Raw genomic sequence first — 13,122 nt, forward strand, 5'->3', positions numbered from 1 at the left:
TGGACTGTTTGGAAAAAGTAAAGTTTTCTGGATCTGAATACTTATTTCTGACTGCAGCCTTTTTCTAATAACTTTCATTTATGGCTCAGCTCAGGACAAACATATACAAATAAACTTATAAGGGAAACGACTAACCATTGTAACATATATGTATCTTTCAGTTATTACTAAACACTTAATGTGCCAGCACACTACAGCTGTATTAATATAAAGTATATTTATATTGTCCACGTAAATATAGGAAGACGAAAGTGACAGCCTAAAACCTGCAAAGAGCATGTTACTACAACAATATGAAGCACAAAAAGCTCTGAGATGATAATATATCATAGGAAAAGCAGTAGACCAATAGTGTGAAACAACACGTAGGACTGTTTTATTGATGTACAGGAGTAAAGCAATATATTAACAACATTAATGCAAAATTTGAAAATATTTACACCTGCATAAAATACCATTCTGCCCTATGAGATCAGTCGTATCCATGTTACATTTCATTTGGCCCTGTGAAAAGCACTGCGTTCTGTACAGACCAGAAATAAAGAATGATTCGTCTAAAAATAAGGAAATCAAAAGGCACAAGGTCATATGAATCTAAAAAACAATTTCTTGATTCCTTCACTTATAATTTATTGATAAACATAACCAGCAAAGTGACATAGGCTGATAAGCAAAACACTTATTTAACAAAATGATAATGTACAGACTTCATTTCCCCTAAAAAACCTTCAACAAAATTATACAAAAACTTGCGTTAATTCCTCTGAGCGTGTTTTGTATCTTAATGCATTTAAGTTGCCCACGATGCCAGCATACGCATGTCGTCTTCTTCTTCAGCCCGTTTCTTGGTTGCTATAAGACAGAGACAGAAAATGTTATTATGCATATATGCATATTATGTACAGACATTATTCATTCATTTTTATTATTTTACTCATGAATTGATAATTTATCTTAAAATATGTTGCGTTAAGATCAACCACGACACTTTTCTTTACTTAAAAAATATAAATTGCCACATCAGGATTTCTCTTTTACTTTCTCTTTTACTTTATTAAAAAAAAAAACAAGAAGTAAATATCCGAGTATGTGATTTGTCAATATACATATCTTTCACAATGACTACATTTTTTTTTTTTTTTTTTTTTTTAATTGATTTTAAGTCTGGTATTTTTTCTTGGTAACAGCAAACAGTTTTTCATATTTAGAATAAAAACGTGCATGTATTTTGCTGAAACCTGAAAAAGTAATGTGCCCTTGAACGTTCTAGGCCCATGCAGCGTTTATTGACTTACTTGTGCGGTGAGCGGGCCGAGACGAAGGCAGTTTGGAGCTGGGAACGCTCGGTAGTCCGCCCATACTCTTCATGCTGTCCTCGAGCTCCTCCCGCTCCAGCTCCTCCAGCTCTGCCAGCAGCTCATCCTAACAAAAACAGAAAACACGAGAGAGATTAGCAGGTGACACGCAGGAAGTGCCAAACATATTTCAAAATCTGTGGCAGGAAAAAAAAAAAAAAAAAAGAAAGAAAGTAATGTCACAAAAATTGAAATATATATAAATGATCAACCTCATCAAACGTCTCTCCGAATGGCATTGAGATGGCTTCACTGATCTCCTGGGCCACTTCCTGCTGCTCTGTGATATCATGCATCAGATCATCTATCTTGTTAACGTCCCTGAGAGAGAGAGGGAGAGAGGAACGATGAAATGGATTTAAGACTACAAAAACCATAGTCTTTTTTTTTTTTTTAATTCTTCGTTCATCATTTTGACGATCCAATACGATGGGATTCAAACTGCTTCTTACATGTTCTCGTGGACCTTCTTCATAGCCTTGGCAGCATAGCCCATGTTCTTCAGAACCTCCGTGTTGGTGTGCGAGTTCTCCAGAGCTTCTCTCTGAAACTCGATGGTGGACAGCGTGCCGTCGATCTGGGTCAGCTGCTGCTCCAAGCGCTTCTTCTTCTTCAAGGCCTGCAGGGCAGCTGATACAGAAACGGTGGCACGAGTTACTTGTGTGCGACTCTTTCCGATTACGGCACCTTTTCTTTCCTCTGGACGACAAGCGCTGGGCGTGTACAAACATCAGATAAACAGTTCCTCCCTTTCATGGTCTGGTCCAACAAGCAATGCAGCCAAGAAAACACCTCAGACTGGGCACCACCGTGGCTTCTGTGCATGGGGAGCGAGACTTTCTAGTTTAATGAAATGCTACCCCCTTTTGTTACAAACCAGACTCTCTGTTGTTGGTCTCTGGAAGGAACCTTAAAAACTACTAAAATGACTACAGGTGATTAACCTTCTAGCTAAGGGCCTCAAATCCTTTTCTGCAGATCCTTCAGTGTGTCTACAATTTGTAGACAAGGTGCTTGTTAATCCAAAGTTAGGTCTGTATGATGGAAATGCAGGTCTAACAGTATTTATAATTATAACAGTAATTGTACATGTTAGCCTGAAATTTGGTACATTTGAAAGTGGTTGAGGATTGAAACCAGGAAAGGAAAACGCTTTGTTATTCATAAAAAAAGGGTAAGTTCAGAGTGCAACAGGAAAAAATGCTTATTTCTCTTCCAGAAGAAGAATATTCAGTGTTTTTAAATTTACGTGCAAGTGTCCTTTTTACTTCAAGGCATGAGCTACTCGTATGTGTTATTTACATGACAAGGTACTGAGCAGTAAACATATAAAAATATACATGTATTTATAAAATGTATTTAGTAAAATTTTAAATACTTTTAATGACTTTCACTTAAGTTCCACTGCACCAGATAACAGGGAAACCGTATCAGTGCCATTTGCCTCGGAAGTAACAGGTGCATGTATGTCTCAGACAAATAAAAAAAAAAAGAAGCATACCCCTTTTATTTTTTGTGCCATGTTTCTTGGCCAGCGCGAGTTCTTGCTCTATCCTTTTCTCCAGATACTCCTGCTTCTTCGTCAGCATTTCCTCCGTTTCCCGAAGTCTGTGGATGGCCTCTTGGGGTGAAGGGCCTCCCTTCGACCGGTGGTGTTTGGACTTTGACGAGCTCGAAGAGCTCGAGCCGCTACTCGAGCTTCCCTTGAAAATTTTCGAGATTTTACTCATTTTTAAGCAGTTTGTAGAATATGGAAACAAAAAAAAAAACTACAACACACAGGTACTCCGACAAGGTCCGGAGACAACCGTCCAACTAAAGGTGGGTGTTATGTTGAGAGTAGATTTTCCAGCTCGACGGCTTCGTACTTTCAATTCAAACCAGCCAGTGAACGCACCTTTTCACCACACCTTTCCTCTCGCCTTTACCTGCGCGTGACGTCGGGATACCTGACGCCCTCCCCGGCCTCTTTTTGTGCCTGTGAAAATACGATAATAAACGAATAAAGTTTCTCAGTTATTTCATTGTTTAGAGCAGCGTTTAAGCTTGCCGTTTCTGTCCATATTTGTTAAAATAGCCGTGTTGGTAAAACGTAACAACGTGTAAACTTGCAGCTGATGAATAAGTTAAAAAAATAATGAATCAAAATAAACAAACATAGATGTGTTAGCTTAATACGCAAAGTTGGAAAAACATTACAACCCGTGCAACCCGTTTAATGCAGACAAAGAAGGTTTAAAAATATATATATAAAAATAAAAATAAATCCGAGTCACGTGACTTCATCCTCGGGTCAAAGTTCGTGTTGTCATGACCGCAGACTCACGGCTAGCTAATGCTAATGGCTGAATTAAACATTGGGAAACATTGTCAGATTGATTCCTGCAATCTGAAAGGTACGTAGGAATTTCACCAGACTTATAATGAGTAAAGATATAAACGAATGACATTATTCAGCGTTTTTCCCCAAACTCGCAGATGGTGTTTTTAGCATGACTAGCTAGCTGGTAGGTGTTAGCTCCGGTTAGCCAGCAAGCTAATCATTACCTACAAAGACTTTGTTTTTTACTAGCCTTATCATTAACTTACATGAAACCTGGACGGCTTCTAACGTAGATAACATATAAACTAGGTCGTCAGTATGAGTTAAGATAGATAAAATAAAGTGATTTAAATTAAATAACATATTAGCTCCATGTGTCATCAGCACTGAGTTACTATGATATGTTGTTGTTGTTATTATGAGTGCTTCTCAGAAGTTGATCTGTCATTGTGGATCTTACTAAAGAGTCTAGACAAGTAAAAAAACATTGAGGTGTGCAGGTTGTTGCTGAATAATTTCGTATTCTGCCATTTTTCTTACAGATTTTCTTCCATTTGTTTGTGATTCTTGCAGTGGTGTTTTCTGGTAAGAAACACAGTTAGTAAACATGTCCAGACCCTTCACCAAACTAACGCAATATGCAAGTTACATTGTAAAGTTTTATCTTTTTATTTACTTATTTTTTAAATATTAAATTAAAGCTTCATCTGCAAGGTACTAGTGTCCGATTGATATCTGAGCATGACTAATATTACTGACTGATGTCGCATTACTACCGTACGCAGTGCCTATAAACAATCAAGCTTTAATGAATAGAAAATAAAACATCTTTTTTTGGACAAAAAAGAAAGGAAAAAATACAAAAAAATCCTCTACTTTCTACAGAGTTATGTCAATGAAGTACACAATATCTGTGTGGATCGTTCTCAGTCAGGCCTGCACATCTGGACAAGCATTTTTTAAATGCCCTTTTTGAGGATTAACTATTTTTTAATGTCTTTTGTGAAAGACTAGATTAAATTAAACATTTTTGCCATGAGGTGTTCAATGAGAAGGAGGAATTTCAATGTTTTCATTTATTTTTTTTTTCATTTAGAAAGTATTTTTCCAATTAACTGATAATAAAATAAACTTTAGCTGCATCACGTGTTCTGAAATACTCCAGAAAAGTACTGTGTGCACTGTAAGCAAATGTAGTGTGTTCCTTAACTCAGGACAGTCCAGATATACTAATTATGTAAATTTACGTGTCGTTTATAAGGACACATTTTTTCTTTTGTCTCTTACAGTCTTGAGCACAGAACCAGAGAGGCCCACTCGTGTCCAGAGGTAGGCCAACACGTGCTTAATGTCTTCTTTTGATAATATTAAAAAAAGTACTGATATATTCCTTTGTTCTTTTATTCTCAGTGGTTGTGTTCATTACTGTTTACTTTTTAGGAGCTGGAAAAAAGGGAATCCCGGCCCGTGGGCGACAGTACTAGTTATCCATGCTCATTTGAAGACTGCAAAGGAAAAGAATTGTTACCAGTGATATGTCCGCAGTGTGAAAAACACTTCTGTTTAGCGTAGGTTTACCTTCTTTTCCTCTTTTTATTCATCATCTTTGTTGAACTGTGCTGTGGTTGTTTGGTATGTTATGATTTCATCACTGGAACGGATAAACTGCATTTCGTCTTTTTTTGCCTTACAGCCATCGTCATCAAGATGATCACAAGTGTGAGAAGCTGGAGGTCCAAAAGCCTCGAATGGCTGCCACCAAAGAGCTGGTGCAGAAGATTGTAGGTCAGTGCAGTAGTTTGTATATTGATAGAGTGTCCTCTGTCATTCCTTGTTCGACCACATGGGATCAGTATCCAACAACATGTTTCGGTCCTTTCGTATTTTACACCTGTTTAACCTACTTACATGTGGATTATGTTTGTACTTGTCTCTTGTGACTGCTCAGAGTCCAAGGATGGATCCAAAAGTAAAGGGCGCAGAGGAGCAAAGAACAGTGCGACTGCAGCTAAGGTAGCACTCATGAAACTCAAGTTGCATGCTGCAGGAGACAAAGGACTCCCACAGGTAACCCCCCCCCCCCCCCCAGCTGCCATGGCTTTTATTTTAAACTTGTTATCTTGTTGTAATGACATGTAGCACGTCACGTTTTACGGACCTTACATGATTTTGTCCGACCATTTGTTGTTTTTGGGCTTTCCAGACGGAGAGGACATATTTTCAGGTGTATCTTCCTAAAGACTCTAAAGACTCCAGCCAGCCCATGTTCTTCTGCTCCAAGTGGACTGTGGGGAAAGTGGTGGATTATGCTGCCTCTCTCGCCAGCATCAAGAACAACAATAATGTTCTGACAGCTAAGGTAACAGACACATAAACACCATTAGCATATTTACAACATATTTATGTTCATCTGCTCCCCCACCTCTTACTGTACGTCCTTATTTCTTTAATTACTGTTTAACTTAATTAAAATAAGTAAAAAAAAAATAGGGCTGTCGACAGTAGAGTCGTACTGTAGAGCCCAACCAACCGAGTGACAGTAGAAGTCTCCTGTTTGCAAACACTTTGCCACCCACAATGTGCAACATCAAAAAGAACTTCTGCTGACAGGAAGTTGGGTTCATCAGTTCTGCCTTGCGATGTTTGTGCTCTGGGGAGATGTGGTGACTTGAGTATGGGTACCAAATAATGTTACAGTGACTGCTTCCTCTTTTTGTATTTACTGCATCTAGTTTGTCGACAGTAACGTGTAAAAGTCTGTCAAGTTGCTTCCTCCTAAAAATCTTGTAGGAGTTAAATTTTTGTTTCTTCAATAAATTACATATTTCCCTCCATCATAAATAAAGCTTAAGTTCAAATATATATATGTAACAGTTTGTCCTCTCCCTTTACAGAAGCTGCGACTCTGTCATCCTCAGACAGGTGGGGCTTTCCAGATGGATGACACCCTACTCTCTCTGTTGTCTCACCCTGAGACTCCCCTGTATAACGGGGGTAATGTGATCCTAGAGTACCTGGACAATGAGTGCACAGGCCTGGAGGATGTTTCTCACTATATTGCACAGTCTTGACCAATCAATTCCAGGTTCTGCATATGCATTTCGTATTTGTATGTCAATAAAATTATGTCTTTTTAAGTATTTGTGCTGCATGGTCAATGGAACAATCTAAAGACACACATTTCACAGAGCATCCTGAGCCACATATTATGTTACCATCACTATAAATCCAAGAACTATTGCTGGTTCATAATAATTGAACGACCCAGGTGGGACTTGAACCCACAATCCCCAGCTCCGGAGGCTGATGCCTTATCCATTAGGCCACTGGGCCAATCTGATACAGTTTTTAGTGTTTTATCCACTGCATAAATACTATTGTTACACATTATGGCTAATATGTGTACTTTCATTTGCTTTTGATACAATTACAAGCAAACTGGACAAATGAAAATCTGGAGAAATGTGGATTAATCATAACACTGGATCAATTAATTAATAACAAGTAATATAAAACTAATACTTTTTTCTAAAAATAAAATAAAAAAGGGAATATATGTATTTATAATTATGGTTTAGATGACGGTCAGCGAGTTGTATATATAGATATCTCAAATACACAAAAATAATTAAATTTTTAAGCAGTTGAGGTGTCTGATTACAGAAGGCTGCTGAGAGGTTTTAACCAATCACATTAGTTACATCTAGATTGACGTTATAAAAGCGACCAATCAGGAGAGAGGATAGACAGCAGTGGGCGGAGCCCCCAGCTGAGGGCTATATAAATAAAAAGGGGCTGGGCTTTATCGTACAGTAGATTCCGTTGTTTTTATGAGAATTAGACCCGTTGCTATATTTGACGTTGTTGTGATCGACGATTTGGGCCGACCTTAAACCATTATTATATACCGATAGTCCGGGTAGCTCGTCGCTGCTTTCCTGATCGAGTCGCTTAGAAAACGGCGACTTGATCCAGCTAATACAGATCGCTTTTGTGAAATCAGGTCGAAAGGGATGCCGCTGCAGACAGACTCCGACGGACGCCAACAGTCTCTGGATTTAATCTCATCGCATTTAATCGGGAAGAGCAGCTTTTCTATAAATTTAAAAGGCCTCAGAATAAGCCACCCTCGACCGAGTGCTTTTGTAAGATGCTTAAGCTCGAACTAATAGCTGGCTTGTGAGGAGACAACGGGAGCGTCAACTTGTCAAGAAGCTAAAAGGCTAACTCGGCTAGCTGCTAACTAGCTCAACAACAAAGCTCGCTAGTGTCTGGTGAATATAATCTCTAGAGAAAGAGACTGGGGGTCTAAAGACACTGCCCACCGAGAAACTACTGAAGCCGCTGATTTCTGCCTGAAAATATAACTCGGTGAGTGGATAACGCCTGAACCAGGAAGACGATTTATCAACTTGGTTTGAGGAAGGTGGGGGAGGGGCGGCGGTTTCTGTCGGAGGGGGTTTGTCATGTTTTGGTGTCAAAAGTGTCCTCGGTCTGCTGGTTTTGTTATGTTTTTTACTGACGTTATAAGGTTGTAGTAACGCATATCCTGAGCTAATGTGTTTAAATGTTAATTTACACGCTGTTTTCTTAGGATGGAGATATTTTAACCCTTTATTAGGGGCACTCATTGAAATACTTGGAGATACAGATTTCAACCCTAGAGTGTTGTAGGACGACAGAAAACTTGAAATTTTGTGGAAAGCCATAATATATATGGTTATAAACACGTATTAAGAACATGAGAGCTGATTCAGGCCCTTGTCATCATACACATTGTCATATTAGGTACCATGAAGACTCCAGATGTGATGAAGTTACCAAATATGGTCTTGACTCTTACCTGAATGTATTTTTAATGTTTTTTGTTGTTGTTGTTTTTGCAGACAGCAATGAAACTGTTGGAAAACTCCAGCTTTGAAGCCCTCAGCTCCAGGCTGTGTGTGGAAACAGGGGAGTCTCGCATCCTTGGCAGGTAAGAATCTCATCTCTCTCCGTGTTTATTATCCTTTTCTTTAAACAGGAATTAACAGTCATGTTCGTAGCGTATCATAGGAAGATTTTTGTGTGTGTTGTGTTGTGCAGATCTGCTGCACTTCGCAATCGCAGGACATGTTTAAACCAGATTTTTGACATGTTTCCTGACTCTTGAGTGATCAGATTGCAAGTGGTGAGTTTTAAATCTAAGTGCAAACGAACCTCTGAGGACACACTTGCGATCCGATCACATTTGGAGCTGATATGTGCCGCTTGTGGCCACATTTCTTAAGCAATATAAACCCACAATATGTCCTGGTCACGTTGATTGACTGTCTAATCGGCTCTTGCGTAACCGTTGGTGCAGTCGCGCAACAAAAAGAGATTAGTTACCATTAGTTATGACCGCTATTAAAAATGTTCCCCCAAATCTGTCATTGTTTATTGTCGGTGGTGGTTTCAGTTTTTATTACAACGCATTTTTAAACTGGATACTAATGATTGAGTCTGTCATGGCTCCAGATGCCAGCTGTGAAGCTTTGTCCACAGACCTTTAGTGGACACCGCCAGCTTAATATGATGTCATGAAAGGACAAGGGGGCACGAGAGGCTCTGCTGGTTCAGAGATCGCCGACGCTGCTCATAAACGGGCTAGTAGACCAGACACCCACCTGCGTGTTATGCAATGACATGATAACATATTTCCCCTCGGGAGGCCTACTTTCAGAGTCTGTGCTTAAAGTTAATAGATAACCGACGAGACCAGTTTTTTTTTTTTTTTTTTTTTTTGTCCGAACACACTGTTGAGTGTTAGTGTGCTTAAGGTTATGTAAAGCTTTTAGTGCGGCCTGCAGATACGGTGACAGTGTTGTTGCGTAAAAGGGCGGTGGGTTGTGGAGCTATGCAGCCCGGTCTGAGGGCAGAGTTTGGAGAGTGCGAGGTGAAACCGAGTTTCTGTGCTGGTTGTGACCCAGAGTGACGCAGATCACAGTGTTCTCTCGCAGCGCTCTGTGGTTATTTTGGAGGCTGCTGTGAAGTGTTGTTGGCTCGTACTGTGTGTAGATATACGGGCACATAGTGACACTGTGCGATAGCTGCTTAGTGGATTAGAGAGGCAGGACTGCATCTGAGAACTCACGTACCAGACCTTTGTTATTTCCTGCACGCGTGTTAAAAATATGTATTTATTGATATGGCGCTAATAATGTGCTTAAAACTAGATCATTTGTTTGGCTTTAAAAACCACATAGTAATAGCATTATAAATAGCTCAACGTAGAAAAACAAATATGTAAAATTAGAGTTAAGTACCGGTGTAAATATAATCGTGATCTTGGCTCCAGTGTCCCTGCAGCGATCCGGTTCCCCACGGTGTTTTGTCGGCAGCTCAGCTGTGTTGCGTGTGAAATACCGGAGCAGCAGCAGCAGCTATTTCCACCGAGGCGTCCTCTGGTGCCCCTAAAATTAACCCGCCACGGTCAGCCAGGGTCTCCGCGTTTAGCCCATCCCGGGTTACACAACGTTTGCTCTTGTGTAACCTCTCTGGCTGTTAGGGGGGGGACATAAACAACGGCGCAACAACCGGCCTGCTCCGCTAGGATGACGGTGTCAGTGGCGTCTGACCCAGAAACATGAAGGGGCACGCAAGGAAATGTCAGACTCATCGGGTGTTGAAACGGACGGAGCCTCCAGTGGAAAGACGTGTGCTGCCAAACAAAGTTTTGCACTTTGTTTGTGTTTTTTTTCATGAGAAACGAACCAGTCGGCTGGGGAAATGTTTGTCACATAATCATACTTGTTGAAGTAATTGTTTCCTGCAGCTGTAATATTCGTGTTGTTTGAACAGAAAAAAATTAGCATTCCATGTTGTGGCTCTGATTGCTTATGTAATGGTTTGTTTAAAGCCTCGCAGATTATTGGAGTCATTTTAAAGGGTTTAGCCAGCATTTGTACTCGGATGGATTCTCTCATAATTGTGTTTACACGTTAACCCCCCCCCCCACAGGATCGAGAGCTACTCCTGTAAGATGGCAGGAGATGATAAACACATGTTTAAGCAGTTCTGCCAGGAGGGGGAGCCGCACGTCCTGGAGGCACTTTCTCCCCCTCAGTCGGCCAGCGCCACCAGCCCTTCCCAGTGAGTACCGACTCCCAGCGCAGGTCTGGAATAAACACGCTGGGCTGTTTTTGTTAACCCTTGCTCGTCCCGTGCAGGCTGGGGAAGAGCAGCGAGGACGGAGAGAACCCTCTGAGTGACAAGTGTTGCAGGAAGACTCTTTTCTACCTCATCACCACGCTCAACGAGTCCTTCAGGCCCGACTACGACTTCAGCGCGGCGCGGGCCCACGAGTTCAGCCGAGAACCCAGCCTCAACTGGGTCAGTGTGTCCCTCCACTGCGGAGTCTGGTCACCGATTTGGAAGAGACGAGCAATAATTTGACCGGTTTCTCTGCAGGTGGCGAACGCAGTGAACAGCAGCTTGTTCTCGACCGTGGGAGAAGACTTCAACTCTCTGGGGCCGGAGCTGTGGAACGCCATCGACCAGGAGATCAACCTGCAGGGCTGTGACATTTACAGGTAGGTTGATGAGCTGATTTACTCAGTGGGACATTGCTTGTACTGTCACGTAGAAGTCTTAATTTAAAACTTCTGTCCGTAGCTACAACCCCGACCTGGACTCCGACCCTTTTGGAGAAGAGGGGAGCCTTTGGTCCTTCAACTACTTCTTCTACAACAAGAAGCTGAAGAGGATTGTGTTCTTCACGTGTCGCTCCGTCAGGTCAGAATCGACTAGTTTACAATTTGTTATATACGCAGCGTTAAAAATGTGCTGCTCATTGATCTAAAAGTATCATAACACCCGACCGCTCGATGTCTGCAGTGTTTTGAGTGGCTATGGCCGTGGTTGCCTCGACAACGAGCTTGACATGGAGCTGGATGATGAAGAGGAAATGGATGGTTTCACTGAAGACAGGTTAGACTGAATTCCTTGCTTTAATGTAAAAAGGACAGAAAAAGGTCCAATTCTCTAATATTCCACTGGACCGCCGTTAGCTTTGATTATAGCATGTTTCATTAAGAAGCTTCTGCAGTTTGACTGGATTTATTTCTAACCAGTGTTGCAGTGTTGTTTCACCAACATCTTGTATTGATGATGGCAGAGTCTGGACTTTCTCCAGCAAGTCCCAAAGATTCTCAAAGGGGTTAAGGTCTAGACTCAGTGAAGGCTAATCCATGCTCCATAAATCCTGGCATTGTCATCTTGAAATATATGATAAACTACTCATTGCATCAGTTGAGGTTAAATAACATGAAACCACCCATGCAGTAAATATCCAATAGGAGGCTCGTACCCGTTTCCTTAGTTAGATCCAAGGTTTTTTTGGTATTTATATGCACAGTTTTGTGTGTGATTTTACTCACGGACTGATTTTCTTTTCCCAGGTGCCCCAGAGCTCTGTGTGTGTAAACGCTGGACACGCCACGGCCAAAGAGCAGCTAGGCTTTTCCTCCTCCCATTCTTTGCTCCATCTTCCCTTTTTATTTTTTTTTGTCTTTTTGTGGGATTTTGCTGCCTCGTCCAAAGTCATTTTCACACGTTAGCCTAATGCATGTCTGACGTCTGTTGGCGATTAAAACCATCGTGCCGTGCGGAGCTGGACATTTTATGAAGACTCCTCCCCGCGGCGACGCCCAAACCTTCATTCTCATGACTTTCAAAAGACCCCGAGCTCCAAACAGCACACGTACGGGCTTCTCCACGTTTCCAAAGAGACCGCTTCACGGACACTTCGATGAGGGAGTTTGGTTTCTTGCAAATGATGTCACAAAGAGGAGCCCAGACAACACCAGCATCAGTTTATAATATTCCCCACGCGGGACGGGGCTGGGTACATTAAAAAAAAGAAAAAAAAAAGACTGACGGATCAGCCGAGAGCTCATCTGTTCCTGATCGTTTGCTCCTTTTGTGTTATTTTTTTAAATGTGTGACAGTGACGTTACTGTGAGAGCATTTCTTTGACGTCTAAAGACATTTATTACTGACACCGATTGAAGAGATGTCCTGTAGTCGACGAACGGGACCGGGTGGCTGAGGAACGTTCGTCCTTGCATCTGGATTGCAGCTTAGAAAACATATCAGCTTTCATCAGACTTATTTCATTGTGTCGTCTAAATCCAGTATTTTTTTTTCTCCCCCCCATCAATGTCCATGAACATTGTCCCTGAATGTGTCTTGCCAGTGTTTTTCTTTGCTCATTACCTCAGTGCAAAGGCTTAATTGAAAAGTGAATGTATAGTACAATTTAGATGAAAAACGTCTTTTTAGAAACTCAGAAGCTCCTCTTTCCGTTCATTTAAAAATTGGAGTTTTGTCTTTTATCGGCCGCTCTGTGCTTCGTTTGATTGACCAATATATTACAGATGTGAATAAACTGGTGTTTGGATCAGAGCAGTTTGGTTCTTGAAA

At 41.1% G+C, this 13,122-nt stretch overlaps 3 protein-coding genes and 1 non-coding gene across 4 annotated transcripts; 2 read left to right on the forward strand and 2 right to left on the reverse strand.

Moving 5' to 3' along the window:
• Positions 1 to 349: 349 nt before the first annotated feature.
• On the reverse strand, positions 350 to 3,272 carry chmp4c (charged multivesicular body protein 4C). Its single transcript, XM_047568900.1, has 5 exons — positions 2,857 to 3,272; positions 1,808 to 1,985; positions 1,568 to 1,676; positions 1,296 to 1,422; positions 350 to 852 (listed from the first exon to the last, which is right to left on the reverse strand). Exons 1-5 carry the CDS (start codon positions 3,083 to 3,085, stop codon positions 791 to 793), a joined length of 705 nt encoding a protein of 234 aa, XP_047424856.1. The 5' UTR covers positions 3,086 to 3,272; the 3' UTR covers positions 350 to 790.
• A 353-nt stretch (positions 3,273 to 3,625) lies between these two features.
• zfand1 (zinc finger, AN1-type domain 1) lies at positions 3,626 to 6,818 on the forward strand. The gene is made up of 8 exons (XM_047568899.1): positions 3,626 to 3,751; positions 4,221 to 4,263; positions 4,968 to 5,007; positions 5,119 to 5,246; positions 5,372 to 5,463; positions 5,627 to 5,745; positions 5,882 to 6,037; positions 6,573 to 6,818. Exons 1-8 carry the CDS (start codon positions 3,691 to 3,693, stop codon positions 6,747 to 6,749), a joined length of 816 nt encoding a protein of 271 aa, XP_047424855.1. The 5' UTR covers positions 3,626 to 3,690; the 3' UTR covers positions 6,750 to 6,818.
• Positions 6,819 to 6,938: 120 nt separating this feature from the next.
• trnar-ccg lies at positions 6,939 to 7,011 on the reverse strand. Its single transcript has one exon. It is a non-coding gene; the product is annotated as a tRNA-Arg (tRNA).
• A 464-nt stretch (positions 7,012 to 7,475) lies between these two features.
• maf1b (MAF1 homolog, negative regulator of RNA polymerase III b) lies at positions 7,476 to 13,102 on the forward strand. Its single transcript, XM_047567767.1, has 8 exons — positions 7,476 to 8,049; positions 8,565 to 8,653; positions 10,660 to 10,791; positions 10,869 to 11,031; positions 11,110 to 11,231; positions 11,314 to 11,433; positions 11,536 to 11,628; positions 12,099 to 13,102. Exons 2-8 carry the CDS (start codon positions 8,571 to 8,573, stop codon positions 12,121 to 12,123), a joined length of 738 nt encoding a protein of 245 aa, XP_047423723.1. The 5' UTR covers positions 7,476 to 8,049; positions 8,565 to 8,570; the 3' UTR covers positions 12,124 to 13,102.
• The last annotated feature ends 20 nt before the right edge of the window (positions 13,103 to 13,122 follow it).

This window comes from Mugil cephalus, chromosome 18 (genome assembly GCF_022458985.1).
Source record: "Mugil cephalus isolate CIBA_MC_2020 chromosome 18, CIBA_Mcephalus_1.1, whole genome shotgun sequence".
NCBI classification, from domain to species: domain Eukaryota; kingdom Metazoa; phylum Chordata; class Actinopteri; order Mugiliformes; family Mugilidae; genus Mugil; species Mugil cephalus.